The sequence below is a fragment of the Cherax quadricarinatus genome, chromosome 64, assembly GCF_038502225.1.
Source record: "Cherax quadricarinatus isolate ZL_2023a chromosome 64, ASM3850222v1, whole genome shotgun sequence".
Classification (NCBI taxonomy): domain Eukaryota; kingdom Metazoa; phylum Arthropoda; class Malacostraca; order Decapoda; family Parastacidae; genus Cherax; species Cherax quadricarinatus.
Genome location: NC_091355.1, coordinates 11,775,714 through 11,790,114, shown reverse-complemented (window position 1 = coordinate 11,790,114; position 14,401 = coordinate 11,775,714). Strand labels below are relative to the sequence as shown.

At 42.0% G+C, this 14,401-nt stretch overlaps 1 protein-coding gene across 1 annotated transcript in view; it reads left to right on the top strand.

Annotated features, from left to right (window-relative positions):
* Positions 1–14,401, top strand: part of LOC128700027 (uncharacterized) — a 193,661-nt gene that overhangs the window by 156,563 nt on the left and 22,697 nt on the right. Inside the window, exon 2 of the mRNA XM_053792963.2 lies at positions 13,667–13,872. Within this exon, the coding sequence (XP_053648938.1) occupies positions 13,667–13,872 (206 nt within the window). The remainder of the gene's footprint in view (positions 1–13,666; positions 13,873–14,401) is intronic.

Below are 14,401 nucleotides of genomic sequence, written 5' to 3'. Positions count from 1 at the left end.
ATGTGCGCCTCAGGAGATATGCTCGGTATTATACTCACCCCAAGATCCTTTTCCTTGAGCGAGGTTTTCAGTCTTTGGCTACCTAGCTTATACTCTGTCTGCGGTCTAATTAGCCCTTCCCCGATCTTCATGACATTGCATTTTGTGGGGTTAAATTCCAGGAGCCACTTGCTGGACCAGGCTTGCAACCTGTTCAGTCCCTTTGTAGTCCTGTTTGATCCTCATCCGATTTAATTCTCCTTATTAACTTCACATCATCTGTAAACAAGGACACTTTTGAGCCTATCCCTTCCGTCATGCAATTCACATATACCTGGTCCTAGGACTGACCCCTGTGGGACTGTGTGTCTGTGTCAAGTCATTTGCACTGCACCCGAGGCTAATTTCATAAAGTGACCCCAGTGATGCTCATAGTGACCCACAGTTACCCACAGTAACCCAGTGACCCTCAGTAACCCACAGTTGCTGACAGTAACCCATAGTGACCCACAGTAACCAACAGTTGCCCACAGTAACCAAAAGTTGCCCACAGTAATTCATATTAGCCCACAGTAATTCATAGTAGCCCACAGACATACACAGACACGCATGCACATACAACAGGCCTAGTGTCTAATCGACATGTGCCTAGAACCAAATGGTAACTAACAGTAACCCACAGTTGCTCATAGTTAACAATATTTACCCACAGTTACCTGCATTAACTCACAGTAACTCATTGTAACCCACAGTGACTCACAGCAACCCATATTAACCCACAGTCACCCACAGTAGCCCACAGTAACCCACAGTGACTCGCACACACAGTGTCCTACAGTGACTGATTCTAGCACTGTGAACTGAAGGAAATTACCCAATTTAGGCACCAGAAGTGGAATGTCTCAGGGTGCCACTGTTCTGGAGAGCACAACTTTGCCAAAGGCGCAGGAAGAGCCAAATGCAACAAAGGTATAACACAGACGGCAAGCTGTGGTTTACAGAGAGATTGTCAGTGGTGTCAAAAATAAATACCGTATATCAAATATGCCATAGAAACTTGCATCAAAGGTGTCAAAGGTGCCAATGTAAACAAGTACAGTGGAAACCCATAAGGAATGTGTGCCATGTACAGCAAAGGTAACTATTTAGTGTGCCAAGGAAATGTCATGTACGCTAGTATGTGCCAAGTATATCAAAGGTAACAAAGGTGCCAAGGAGTGCCATACACACTAGTGTGCGCCAAATCCACCTAAGAAAACAAAGGTAGCAAGGAGTGCCATACACACTGGTGTGTGGCTACTCCACCAGAGGTAACAAAGTTAGCAAGGAGTGCCATACACACTGGTGTGTGCCAACTCCAGTGAAGGTAACAGACTCTGGTCGGTGCCTCGACTTCTGGCATCCCACTCTAAAGTTTTTTCCTACAATCCGTCTTCGTCGTTTGAGATTGTTGGGAGACAGGAGGGAAGGATGGAGGGAGGGAAGGAGGGATGGAAGGAAGGGAAGGAGAGAAGGATTAAGAGACAAAGGAGGAAGAGAAGGTAGAGAGTAAACCATTAGAGAAAGCATAGGACAATGATACAATTAATAAATATACTGACCAAATGAGAGCTGAGGTTGAGAGATCCAAACACATCTTGTACCCTGCACGTATGTTCCTTACAAGTAAATAAAGGAACAAACATACAAGGCACAAAGTAAAGTAACTCTGCAGTAAAGATGTCATTGAGGTCAGGGATTGGGTAACTCTTTTTACCTTGAGAAATAAATTTAATAACTTCTAAACTTGTACTTTGTGAAATCTAAGTAAAATCCAGGAAGTTGGACAGAAAATAATTCAGGAAGCCACACACACACACACACACACACACACACACACACACACACACACACACACACACACACACACACACACACACACACACACACACACACACACACACACACACAGCTGCCAGAAATTGGATAATGGCCAATGTAGTCGCCATATATATATATATATATATATATATATATATATATATATATATATATATATATATATATATACGTATATATATGTCGTGCCGAATATGTAAAACTGGTCAATTGACAACAACTCATTTAAAATTAAGTCCTTTCTGAAATTTTATCTTATACGTTTAAAGATATATTTTTTTCATTAATGTTAATGTAAAAAATTTTAATTTTGCATCAAAAGAATCTTAGAAAAATTACCTAACCTTATTATAACAAGAACAATTTATTTTAGCCTAACCCAACTAAGTATATTTTAAATACGTTTACAATAATTTAATACTAAACAAACACAATCAAATATATTTTTTTCGTTAGGTTCAGAATGATTTTGGCGAAATTATTGCATACCCAAATTTTCACTTGTCCTATATGGCAAGATGAGCGTTGCTATTTAAGCCAAGATCGCAAGTTCTGCTTATTCGGCACGACATATATATATATATATATATATATATATATATATATATATATATATATATATACAAAAACATTTGTATAATAAACTCGAGCATTTCCTGGGTTCTTGCCCGAAAAATTTATTCACATTTTCCTTGCCACGAAATTCACTTAGCATTCATACGCTGAACAAAAACAAACACATGACCTCGGCCTTTGATAACATTTAACAGTGCAAGTGAACATATGTAAATATTGTGTGTGTCTATATGTGTGTGTAGGTGTGTGTGTGTCTGTCTGTATGTGTGTGTAGGTGTGTGTAGGTGTGTGTGTGTCTGTCTGTATGTGTGTGTAGGTGTGTGTGTGTATGTGTGTGTGTGTATGTGTGTGTATGTGTGTGTGTGTAGGTGTGTGTGTGTGGGGGGAGGAGAAAATGAGAATTTACATTATTATTATAATCAAGGGGGAAGCGCTAAACCCGGAGGATTATACAGCGCCTGGGGGGGGGGGATGTGGAAGGCATTCAGGCTTAATTCGTGAATTCTCACATTATCAAGGAACTATATAGTTGTAGTTCTTTGGTAATGTGAGAAACCACTGAACCGCTTGTAATTTTACTTTTTCACAGTGGTTGTTCTGCATACACACACACACACACACACACACACACACACACACACACACACACACACACACACACACACACACACACACACACACACACACACACACTTTTCTTAATAATTTTCCATAGTAATCTTTATCTTCCATATCTTGGGACACAACACGTTCGTGTATCAAACGTGTTCACGCCCTTTTTTTTCCAAGATATGACGACTTACGTGCGTGCGTGCGTTTTAAAAATATCTAAAGCGTAAAAACTTTTTTTTTTTTTAGAATTTCTCTTATACGACTAACTTGGATCAGTTCACATTAAATATTTAAAAAAATCATGAAATCAAAAAAATCTGAAGGTCAGTGACCTTGATTATATATGTATAGGAGACTTTTTTTCAAGTCTGATGGATCGCGCTGAGATTTAATTGATTATACCGATAAGCAATATTCTGCTAGTTAGTTAATGAAGTGTAATTATGGTTAATTAAACTATAAACCACCTTATTGAACACAGGGGGAGTAGAGCATGGCAGTGCCTAGAGTTCCTCTAAGCACTCTAGGCACTTCTTTAAGAGGGCCTAGAAGAACTCTAGAGCCCAGCTCCAGTATACTCACAAACACTTCATCTAGTGGCATCTAGAAATAAATCTTCAACAAACACTTCCTCTAGCCACTTCTAGAATTAAAACATTAACAATCTAGGATTGTACAATGTAAGATGTTTCTGAAACCCGGAGAAATGCTGCAGAAAAACTTTCATTTGGGACAACGTTTTGCTCTGGTAAACCTCTAAACGGTTCGAAACATTGTCCCTGTAACGCTAGTCCTGTAACATGTATGGCATCTTCTATACTGTCGGCAACCCACCATTTCGACCATATCAAAATAAACCCAGTGACTCTCAACATAAAACAATCACATTCTCATTATATTAAAGATAGTTGAGGTATGGTGTTTCCGACAGATGTTTAAAACCAATGTAAAACAAATTTTTGTGTGTACTACGTTTCGCCCGGTGTAGGTGAAAGGTCGTGCTAATAAAGGGGGTTCATTTTATTGTACGAGTCTGAAGGTCACTAATAATAAAACATTTACATAAACTCTCAAATAAAAGCAAGGCAAAGAATGGGAATGACGTAATGGTTTACAAAACCAAGAAGTTGAAGAATGAGAGAGACACTTGGGTAAAAATTTAGCAATTTTCGTAACATCTTCAGCAAATTGTTGAGTATGTGTACTGTTGGAACGTTTCGCCTACACAATACTGTGTAGGCGAAACGTTTCATCTTTGAAGATACCCAACTGTTGCACATGTGTCTTGATCATCAACTTGTATGATAATGTCGCAAGAAATAAATTTGCCGTGAAAAGAGGGTTTAAATTAGACACACAAAAAAAATTAGCGTTTAATAAATTAGCAGAAAGAAACGTGACTTCCAGCTTTCCTTTTGTCAGTTTTTGGAAAAGGTTTTTCATTAGTAGCACAACTGACGTGTGAGAGATCAGGAAAGTCCATTACTTCACAAACCACATTCACCTTTGATCATTTTTTTGTAGTTTTTGAGAGTGATGGAGATGACGGGAATGAGAGAGATTGTGATTCTGCGTCTCCAGCAAGCAGGTGACATGCACGAATGTAATTGGCTCTTTAAGTAAGCTGTATTTAGCCAATGGGTGAGTTAGGGACTCTTCAGGGTGGTGTGTGGCCGCTTTAGTTGGCTGGAGGAATATGCTTGGCGGTGACTAGCCTTGGTCAGTCAATTACCAGGACTAGACTCGGAGCTTTCTGTCTTATATAGGGTGAGAGCTAAGTCCGAGCTTGGCCAGTAGAGGGCCAGATCCCTAGCCAGTGGACGGCCAATTAGAAGACAGTATCGGGTCAGCGAGCCAAGAAAATACAAGCGTTACACACAAGCTTTTATCGGGACGTTTCGCTTTGTATAGAACTTTGTCAAGATATGATAAAACTCTACATAGAGCGAAAGGTTCCACCAGTGAAAAATTTTCCTGCAACTTATGTCAATCCTTATTTGTTGACGGCATCAACGTCTACAGTGAACAAATCACTGCGAACCAGTGATAGTGTTGTAACTAGCTTTGTTATAGGGTGTCCACAATTTGCTTTATAACGTCACTAACTTGCGGACTGTGACTGTGCCTACTAAGTCCAGTTTTTTTTAAACTGAATATAACAGTATAACAATGAGTCTTTAAACCACAATGGCTGCAGTGAAGGGTGCAGTGAGATACTAGTTCACTGCATGCTCCCGCTGCTCTAGATCCAGCAGTGAAGCGATATTCTAGGCATCAGGTGCGCCTTTTACTGTGATTTTGTTTTTCGACGATGCCTAGTGCTCTCTTGCAAAGAAAAATACGAGTTTAAAAGTGTACTAGCTTAAATCCTCCATCCCTCGTACACACACACACACACACACACACACACACACACACACACACACACACACACACACACACACACACACACACACACACACACACACCAGCCTTCACTTCTCGTCTCGATATATTTTAACGGAGCGAAACGTTGCCCCAGTAATAATCTGTTTAGCATCTCGTGTATTTTCCTCACTTTAAATGGGTGAGTGATATTTATTGACAAGTATCCTTGATTAAAAACAAAAAAAAAAACCTTATTGAAAAACCGTATAAAAATATCTGCCTTGGATTAAAGTAATGTAATAATTATATAATACTAGCAGTCTAAATAGCAGTAGTTGCAGTAGTAGAAACAGTAACAAAAATAGTAAAAATAGTATGATAAATAGCAGTAGGTGAAATAGTAGTAGCAGTTGTCATGGCATTAGTAGCTGTGGTGGTACTAGTAGTTATAGTAATAGTTATATTATACTATTTATAGTAGAAATATTAATAATATTTATATTAGTACTGGAGGTTATAACTTTTGTGGTATTTTTAATAGTATTAGTAATGGTAGTAGTACTAGTAATGATAGGTATAATAATAGTAATAGTTCTGGGAGTCCTGCTTTGGCCTGGGCATACTCTTCTAGCCTGGGCGGCCTGCTATTATTCTTCAACAGTTTTTTTCTGGACACTTGCCCAGAATTCTCTGGGACGCCAAGCACCAGTTTATTTTTTGTAAGGTTGAGAGCATTTTACAGCTTCTGGTTGAAGCTGGTCACTGATTCTGGTTGGGTTGAGGGTACGAGTATTTGTCGGCTCCTGGTTGAAGGCGGCTATTGGGTTGAGGCAACGAGTATTTTACGGCTTTTGGGGGAAGCCGGTCACTGGCTCCGGTTGGGTTGAGGAAGCAGGTATTTTCAGGCTTCTGGTTGAAGCAAATCATTGGCTTTCGTAGGGTTAAGGCTGCGAGTATTTTAAGGCTTTTGATTGAAGATGGTCACTTGCTCTGATCAGAATGATGCTGCAGGTTTTTTACGGTTTCCTGTTGAAGCCGGACATTGGCTTTGCTTGGATTGTGGACGTTTCACTCGGTGTTAAGCAGGAAGGTCGACCTTTCCTCTTTATGAACGCTTATCTTTCTGTCCTGGTTCATCAGGTAATATTTCCATCCCGGACACCGGGTGTTAGGGTTCATTATGATTTACAATGCGCTGTAGTGGTCCTTGACAAGAAAGGGATTTATGTACATCAAAGGACAACAAGTACCGTACATTAGATGGAGATGTCAATATGAAACCGTGTAATACTGCACTGTTTTCCTGTGTCGTCTGAGCACATCTCAGTGACGGTATGAGTGTAATACTGTACTAAGCATGTCATCTGAGCACATCTCAGTGACGGTATGAGCATAATACTGTAATGAGCTTGTCGTCTGAGCACATCTCAGTGACAGTATGAGTGTAATACTGTACTAAGCATGTCATCTGAGCACATCTCAGTGACGGTATGAGCATAATACTGTAATGAGCTAGTCGTCTGAGCACATCTCAGTGACGGTATGAGCATAATACTGTACTGAGCTTGTCGTCTGAGCAGATCTGTGCCAATATGGCCGCCTGTTTACTTTCTCCTCTTGCTTCACTGTCAGTACATACATCAGTTTAATATGTGCCTACACATACACCTCTGTGTCGGTCCTCTTCTGTTATACTCCAGCTCTTCCTCCTCCTCTTCCTCCTACTCGACTTCCTTTTCATCCTCCTCGACCTCCTCTTCATCCTCCTCGACCTCCTCTTCATCCTCCTCGACCTCCTCTTCATCCTCCTCGAACCCCTCTTCATCCACCTTTTCGACCTCTTTATCCTTCTCCTCGACCTCTTCTTCATCATCCTCCTCCTCCTCTTCCTCGACCTCCTCTCCTCCACATCCTCTCCTCCTTGACCGCCTCTCCTATCCTCGACTTCCTCTTTCTCCTCCCCAACTCTTTCTCCATTTCTTTCTTCCTTTTATTTCTCCTAAGTCCTACCACATGAGGATAACTTTCAAAGATAGAGAAAAGCTAGAAAAAATGTTTTCATATCATAAAAATGCATTACACCTAATTTAAGTACCCAGCTGTAAGATCGGGTATGCAGCGGGTCACTATTCATTTAACTTACTCTTATTTCTCGCTTCTTTCTCTTGTTCTTTTCCAATATTTTTCTTTATTGCCACTGTCTCTCTTTTATCATTGATTTATAGTGAGCATTTGTCTCTCTCGAAAGAGAAAGAGAGAGAGAGAGAGAGAGAGAGAGAGAGAGAGAGAGAGAGAGAGAGAGAGAGAGAGAGAGAGAGGATCTTTGACCAAAAGTAAATCTTACATCTTGTGAAAGTGATGTGCATGGTAAAAGGGCTCTTGATCCAGTGGCTTGGAGCTACCACTCTTTCAGGGGATCAAGCATGACTGTTTCCATTTCCTCAGGTACTGAATGATCTATGCAGATTTTGAACGTCCTCGGGAATATAATATAATATCAGTAAGACGTTGCAGAGCCAAATTTCACTGTGTATAGCTTGACGGAGAGAGTTCCGGGGGTCAACGCCCCCGCGGCCCGGTCTGAGACCAGGCCTCCTGGTGGATCAGAGCCTGATCAACCAGGCTGTTGCTGCTGGCTGCACGCAAACCAACATACGAGCTACAGCCCGGCTGATCCGGAACTGACTTTAGGTGCTTGTCCAGTGCCAGCTTGAAGACTGCCAGGGGTCTGTTGGTAATCCCCCTTATGTGTGCTGGGAGGCAGTTGAACAGTCTCGGGCCCCTGACACTTATTGTATGGTCTCTTAACGTGCTAGTGACACCCCTGCTTTTTATTGGGGGGATGGTGCATCGTCTGCCAAGTCTTTTGCTTTCGTAATGAGTGATTTTCGTGTGCAAGTTCGGTACTAGTCCCTCTAGGATTTTCCAGGTGTATATAATCATGTATCTCTCCCTCCTGCGTTCCAGGGAATACAGGTTTAGGAACCTCAAGCGCTCCCAATAATTGAGGTGTTTTATCTCCGTTATGCGCGCCGTGAAAGTTCTCTGTACATTTTCTAGGTCGGCAATTTCACCTGCCTTGAAAGGTGCTGTAAGTGTGCAGCAATATTCCAGCCTAGATAGAACAAGTGACCTGAAGAGTGTCATCATGGGCTTGGCCTCCCTAGTTTTGAAGGTTCTCATTATCCATCCTGTCATTTTTCTAGCAGATGCGATTGATACAATGTTATGGTCCTTGAAGGTGAGATCCTCCGACATGATCACTCCCAGGTCTTTGACGTTGGTGTTTCGCTCTATTTTGTGGCCAGAATTTGTTTTGTACTCTGATGACGATTTAATTTCCTCATGTTTACCATATCTGAGTAATTGAAATTTCTCATCGTTGAACTTCATATTGTTTTCTGCAGCCCACTGAAAGATTTGGTTGATGTCTGCCTGGAGCTTTGCAGTGTCTGCAATGGAAGACACTGTCATGCAGATTCGGGTGTCATCTGCAAAGGAAGACACGGTGCTGTGGCTGACATCCTTGTCTATGTCGGTTATAAGGATGAGGAACAAGATGGGAGCGAGTACTGTGCCTTGTGGAACAGAGCTTTTCACCGTAGCTGCCTCGGACTTTACTCTGTTGACGACTACTCTCTGTGTTCTGTTAGTGAGGAAATTATAGATCCATCGACCGACTTTTCCTGTTATTCCTTTAGCACGCATTTTGTGCGCTATTACGCCATGGTCACACTTGTCGAAGGCTTTTGCAAAGTCTGTATATATTACATCTGCATTCTTTTTGTCTTCTAGTGCATTTAGGACCTTGTCGTAGTGGTCCAATAGTTGAGACAGACAGGAGCGACCTGTTCTAAACCCATGTTGCCCTGGGTTGTGTAACTGATGGGTTTCTAGATGCGTGGTGATCTTGCTTCTTAGGACCCTTTCAAAGATTTTTATGATATGGGATGTTAGTGCTATTGGTCTGTAGTTCTTTGCTGTTGCTTTACTGCCCCCTTTGTGGAGTGGGGCTATGTCTGTTGTTTTTAGTAACTGTGGGACGACCCCCGTGTCCATGCTCCCTCTCCATAGGATGGAAAAGGCTCGTGATAGGGGCTTCTTGCAGTTCTTGATGAACACAGAGTTCCATGAGTCTGGCCCTGGGGCAGAGTGCATGGGCATGTCATTTATCGCCTGTTCGAAGTCATTTGGCGTCAGGATAACATCGGATAGGCTTGTGTTAATCAAATTTTGTGGCTCTCTCATAAAAAATTCATTTTGATCTTCGACTCTCAGTCTGGTTAGCGGCTTGCTAAAAACTGAGTCATATTGGGACTTGAGTAGCTCACTCATTTCCTTGCTGTCATCTGTGTAGGACCCATCTTGTTTAAGTAGGGGCCCAATACTGGACGTTGTTCTCGATTTTGATTTGGCATAGGAGAAGAAATACTTTGGGTTTCTTTCGATTTCATTTATGGCTTTTAGTTCTTCCCGCGATTCCTGACTCCTAAAGGATTCTTTTAGCTTAAGTTCGATGCTTGCTATTTCTCTGACCAGTGTCTCCCTGCGCATTTCAGATATATTGACCTCTTTTAGCCGCTCTGTTATTCTTTTCCGTCGCCTGTAAAGGGAGCGCCTGTCTCTTTCTATTTTACATCTACTCCTCCTTTTTCTTAGAGGAATAAGCCTTGTGCATACATCGAGTGCCACCGAGTTAATCTGTTCTAGGCATAAGTTTGGGTCTGTGTTGCTTAGTATATCTTCCCAGCTTATATCGGTTAGGACTTGGTTTACTTGGTCCCACTTTATGTTTTTGTTATTGAAGTTGAATTTGGTGAATGCTCCCTCGTGACTAGTCTCATTTTGTCGGTCTGGGGCTCCACGCATACATGTCTGAACCTCAATTATGTTGTGATCTGAGTATATTGTTTTTGATATGGTGACATTTCTTATCAGATCATCATTGTTAGTGAATATGAGGTCTAGTGTATTCTCCAGTCTAGTAGGCTCTATTATTTGCTGGTTTAAATTGAATTTTGTGCAGAGATTTAAAAGCTCGTGTGAGTGTGAGTTTTCATCAGAGCTGCCTCCTGGTGTTATTACTGCAACAATATTATTTGCTATATTCCTCCATTTTAGGTGCCTTAAGTTGAAATCCCCCAGGAGCAAGATGTTGGGTGCAGGAGCTGGAAGATTTTCCAGACAGTGGTCAATTTTTAACAGCTGCTCCTGGAATTGCTGGGAAGTTGCATCCGGAGGCTTGTAGACTACCACAATGACTAGGTTTTGGTTCTCGACTTTTACTGCTAAAACTTCCACTACGTCATTTGAGGCATTAAGCAGTTCTGTGCAAACAAGTGACTCTGCAATGTACAGGCCAACCCCCCCCTTTTGCCTGTTCACTCTGTCACATCTGTATAGGTTGTAACCTGGGATCCATATTTCATTGTCCAAGTGATCCTTTATGTGGGTCTCAGTGAAAGCCACGAACATTGCCTTTGCCTCTGCAAGCAGTCCACGGATGAAAGGTATTTTGTTGTTTGTTGCTGGCTTTAGACCCTGTATATTTGCAAAGAAGAATGTTATCGGACTGGTGGTATTGTTGGTACTGGGGGGGGATTTTTTTTCCGGCATTAGTATCTGTATCTGTTGGTTTGGAGTGGAGGCCATCGACTGTGGTTCCACTCCAGGAATGACTGGATTTGGTGTACGATTTCTGCCATTTCCTGCCAGTTTTTTTTCCTTCCTGGCACTAAAAAACCTCTCCCTCTTGAGTGGCTGTGGCTACCCAGGTTTTCCCATGGCCTGGATGTTTTGTATCTTTTTGTCCCCTTTAGATGGTATGCCTGGCAATTTAAGTTATAGCACAGTCTTTCCTGTACTGAAGAGGTACACATTTCAGGGTGAAAAAGCTTACAGGAAGGGAGTTTGCATTTTCCTGTTGTCATATGGACATGACATTTTCTAGGGTGGTCATAGTTGCATGTCCCATCTGTTTTTCCAGATTTCCCATGCCAGCAGATACCAAGTGCATAGTATGTGCACAGGCTTGGTTTCCGTTTGCCTTGGGTTTCTGTGACTGTATTCCCTGTTGGTGCATGTTTCCCTGTCTTACTTCTATCCTCCCTAGCACCAACAATGGAGCTCCCACCAGTTGTTTTTGGTAATTTATCCTCACTATTGCTATTGGAGTCCTCTTGTTTGCTATTTCCTGCGGTATTTCTAGTTTGCAATATTGGTTTTATCTTATCTTTGACTACACTTGTTTCCCTACTATGGCTCCTGTCCTCTATGAGGTCATTTATATGTATTCCTTCCTGCGTATAATTCCCGACTACCTGGACAAAATCTCCAGCTTCACCATTACTGTCTCCCAGGACAGTATCTCCAGCTTCACCATTTCTGTCTCCCAGGACAGCACCTCCAGCTTCACCATTACTGTCTCCCAGGACAGCACCTCCAGGTTTACTATTACTGTCTCCCAGGACATCACCTCCAGCCTTGCAGTTTGTGACTACATGGCCAGTATCAAGGGCAGTACCATTCAGCCCAGACTTTTTATGTTCCCATCTGTTGTAGAAAGCTTCCAGGTTTTCTATGAAAGCAGCTTTGATGTTGTCCTCTTTTAATACCCTTGTGATTTTAGTCCACAGATTTTCCTCATTTGGGCATACCCAAAAACACTTCTCTGTTTTAATACTGCTTGTAGCTAGTTCTGGGATATCTGCACAAGGAGCGTGACACCAATTTCCACAAAAATGACAATTTATCCATGTGGAAGCCCGTTTGTTTGACTGAGCACAGACTACACACAGCTTCATAATGATGTGAATGGTTGATTTACTGCAATTCTACTAGCAACCTCTTGAATATTATATTAATAACCTTAAATGAAGTTCTAGCTATTTGTATTTCTGTTTCTAACTCTTTTTGTATATTGGACAGCTTACCGTCACGTTCCTGATTTTTAATGTTTGTGTTTATAAGGGCGCCTACAAACCCATCCGTTTACAGTCTGCTTTATTGTCCAACGAAACTGTTTGAAACCAGTCCCGGGTTCGGACCAGTCAAGGGTTCGGACCAGTCAAGGGTTTGGACCAGTCGATCTGCTCTGATCAGTGGGTCACTTATTTAAAACATACTGGTCGGTGATTTGAGCTAACACATGAAGGATCTACTGGAAATTATCTACCCGAGTAATATGTGATTTGACTGATACAAAAGTATAACTTGCGTGTTGAAGAGCCGGTGATATCTGGCAGCTCCTACAATGACGTACAGTCGCCCTCTTTGTTTATCAATCGCTGTATCTGGGTTTTCTATTTTTGTTTTTTCCGTCTCCACCACAATAAATGCTATATTATCACTATAGTTGACTGGTGCAAATTTTGGAGGAAGGACGCTTTTTCTGTAGTAATAATTGCTTCTCGTTGTGTATATTGTGACCGCTGGTAACTACAGGTTATATGAAGTTCACAGTAACGTCTCGTATTTCAAGAAAAAGAAACTAATGAAAGACACTCCACTCCACTAAGTACCATTATAATACTGGTTAGTTGCTACTACAACACTGTATTCTGCTATTCACTGGTATCACTAGATTATATGCGAGTACACTAGCAGGCCAGGAAGATTAAAAACAGCTGACCTGTGGTAAGTTTCTGGCGACTTCTGGCACCTGCCTCTATAGGCTTATCACTTCATTTACAAATTCACCTGTTTTCAAATGACACTTTAGCCTTTATCATCAATATACTAGGGAGCCACTGTAGTATACACTATACACTATGTATACTCAATGCTTTCAGGGAGACTTTCTTTCCTCTGACACAAAGTTCAATTATTATTATTTTTTCACACGGGAAACAGGCCTATGATTCCCCTCTGGCAGTAAACTCTGCTAGGTAATGCACACTAATTCTCCTTTTTTGACTCAGTATATAATGTTTTCCGCCCAAGATTGGTTCCAGGCGCTAGAGGGATGTATCGTATAGGATTGATGACACAAATTAAAGTTCTAGCACGTAAGAGCGACCGTGAAAACACCAGAAAACCGGAAGCACAACGAGGCACGCTGACAGTCACGCTGGGTTACTCTACCCCCACCAGCCCACTCACCACCATCTTCTACCCCTACCAGCCCACTCATTACCATCTTGTACTACTACCAACCCAGTAATCACTATCTACCACCAGCTTACCACCATCTACCACAACCAACCCAGTAATCATCATCTACCATCAGACCACTCACCATCTTCTACCACCACAGACACTGCCACCATCCGTATCACACGGGTGCGGGTGCCAGAGACGGTGGAGGCCGGTGGTGAGGGTGACCTGGAGTGCTCCTGGGAGGAGGACAGTGACAACATATACTCCATCAAGTGGTACCAGGGCGCCCACGAGTTCTACCGCTACACACCCACCGCCGCCCACCCCGTACAGATCTTTGACCCGCCCACCCTCGACGTTGACGTGAGTATCCCACGTTCCTTCTTGACGTCAGTAACCCACCCTCTGTTGATATGAGTAGCCCACCTTGTTGACATTAGTAACCCACCCTCTATGTTAAAGGCAGTAGTTCACCTTCCTTGTTGACAGCAGTAACCCACCCTCTATGTTGACGTCATAAACCCACCCTCTTCTTAGTTGATATCAATGTGAAGTCCGACAAGAGAGTATCTTGGGTCCTCTACTACTCTTATGCTTGGTAAATTACATACCAGTTAATGCTAAATGTAAACTGTACTTTAGACAGTCGACAGTGTTTTACTGAGGCAAGGTGTCTAGCCTATCCTCCTGTTCTTTACTGTACCTGATTGCCCATCATATTTCCTAGGAGCTCTATGGTCCCAACGGATTTAGCGCTTCCCCATGAATGGAATAATGATAGTGTCAGATGAAGACCCGAAACGTTGTTCCAGTAAAATATCTTGATGTAAACGTGTCGTCTCTAAATATACAACAAACTGTATCCCTGAAAACTGAAGTTATATTATTCTGA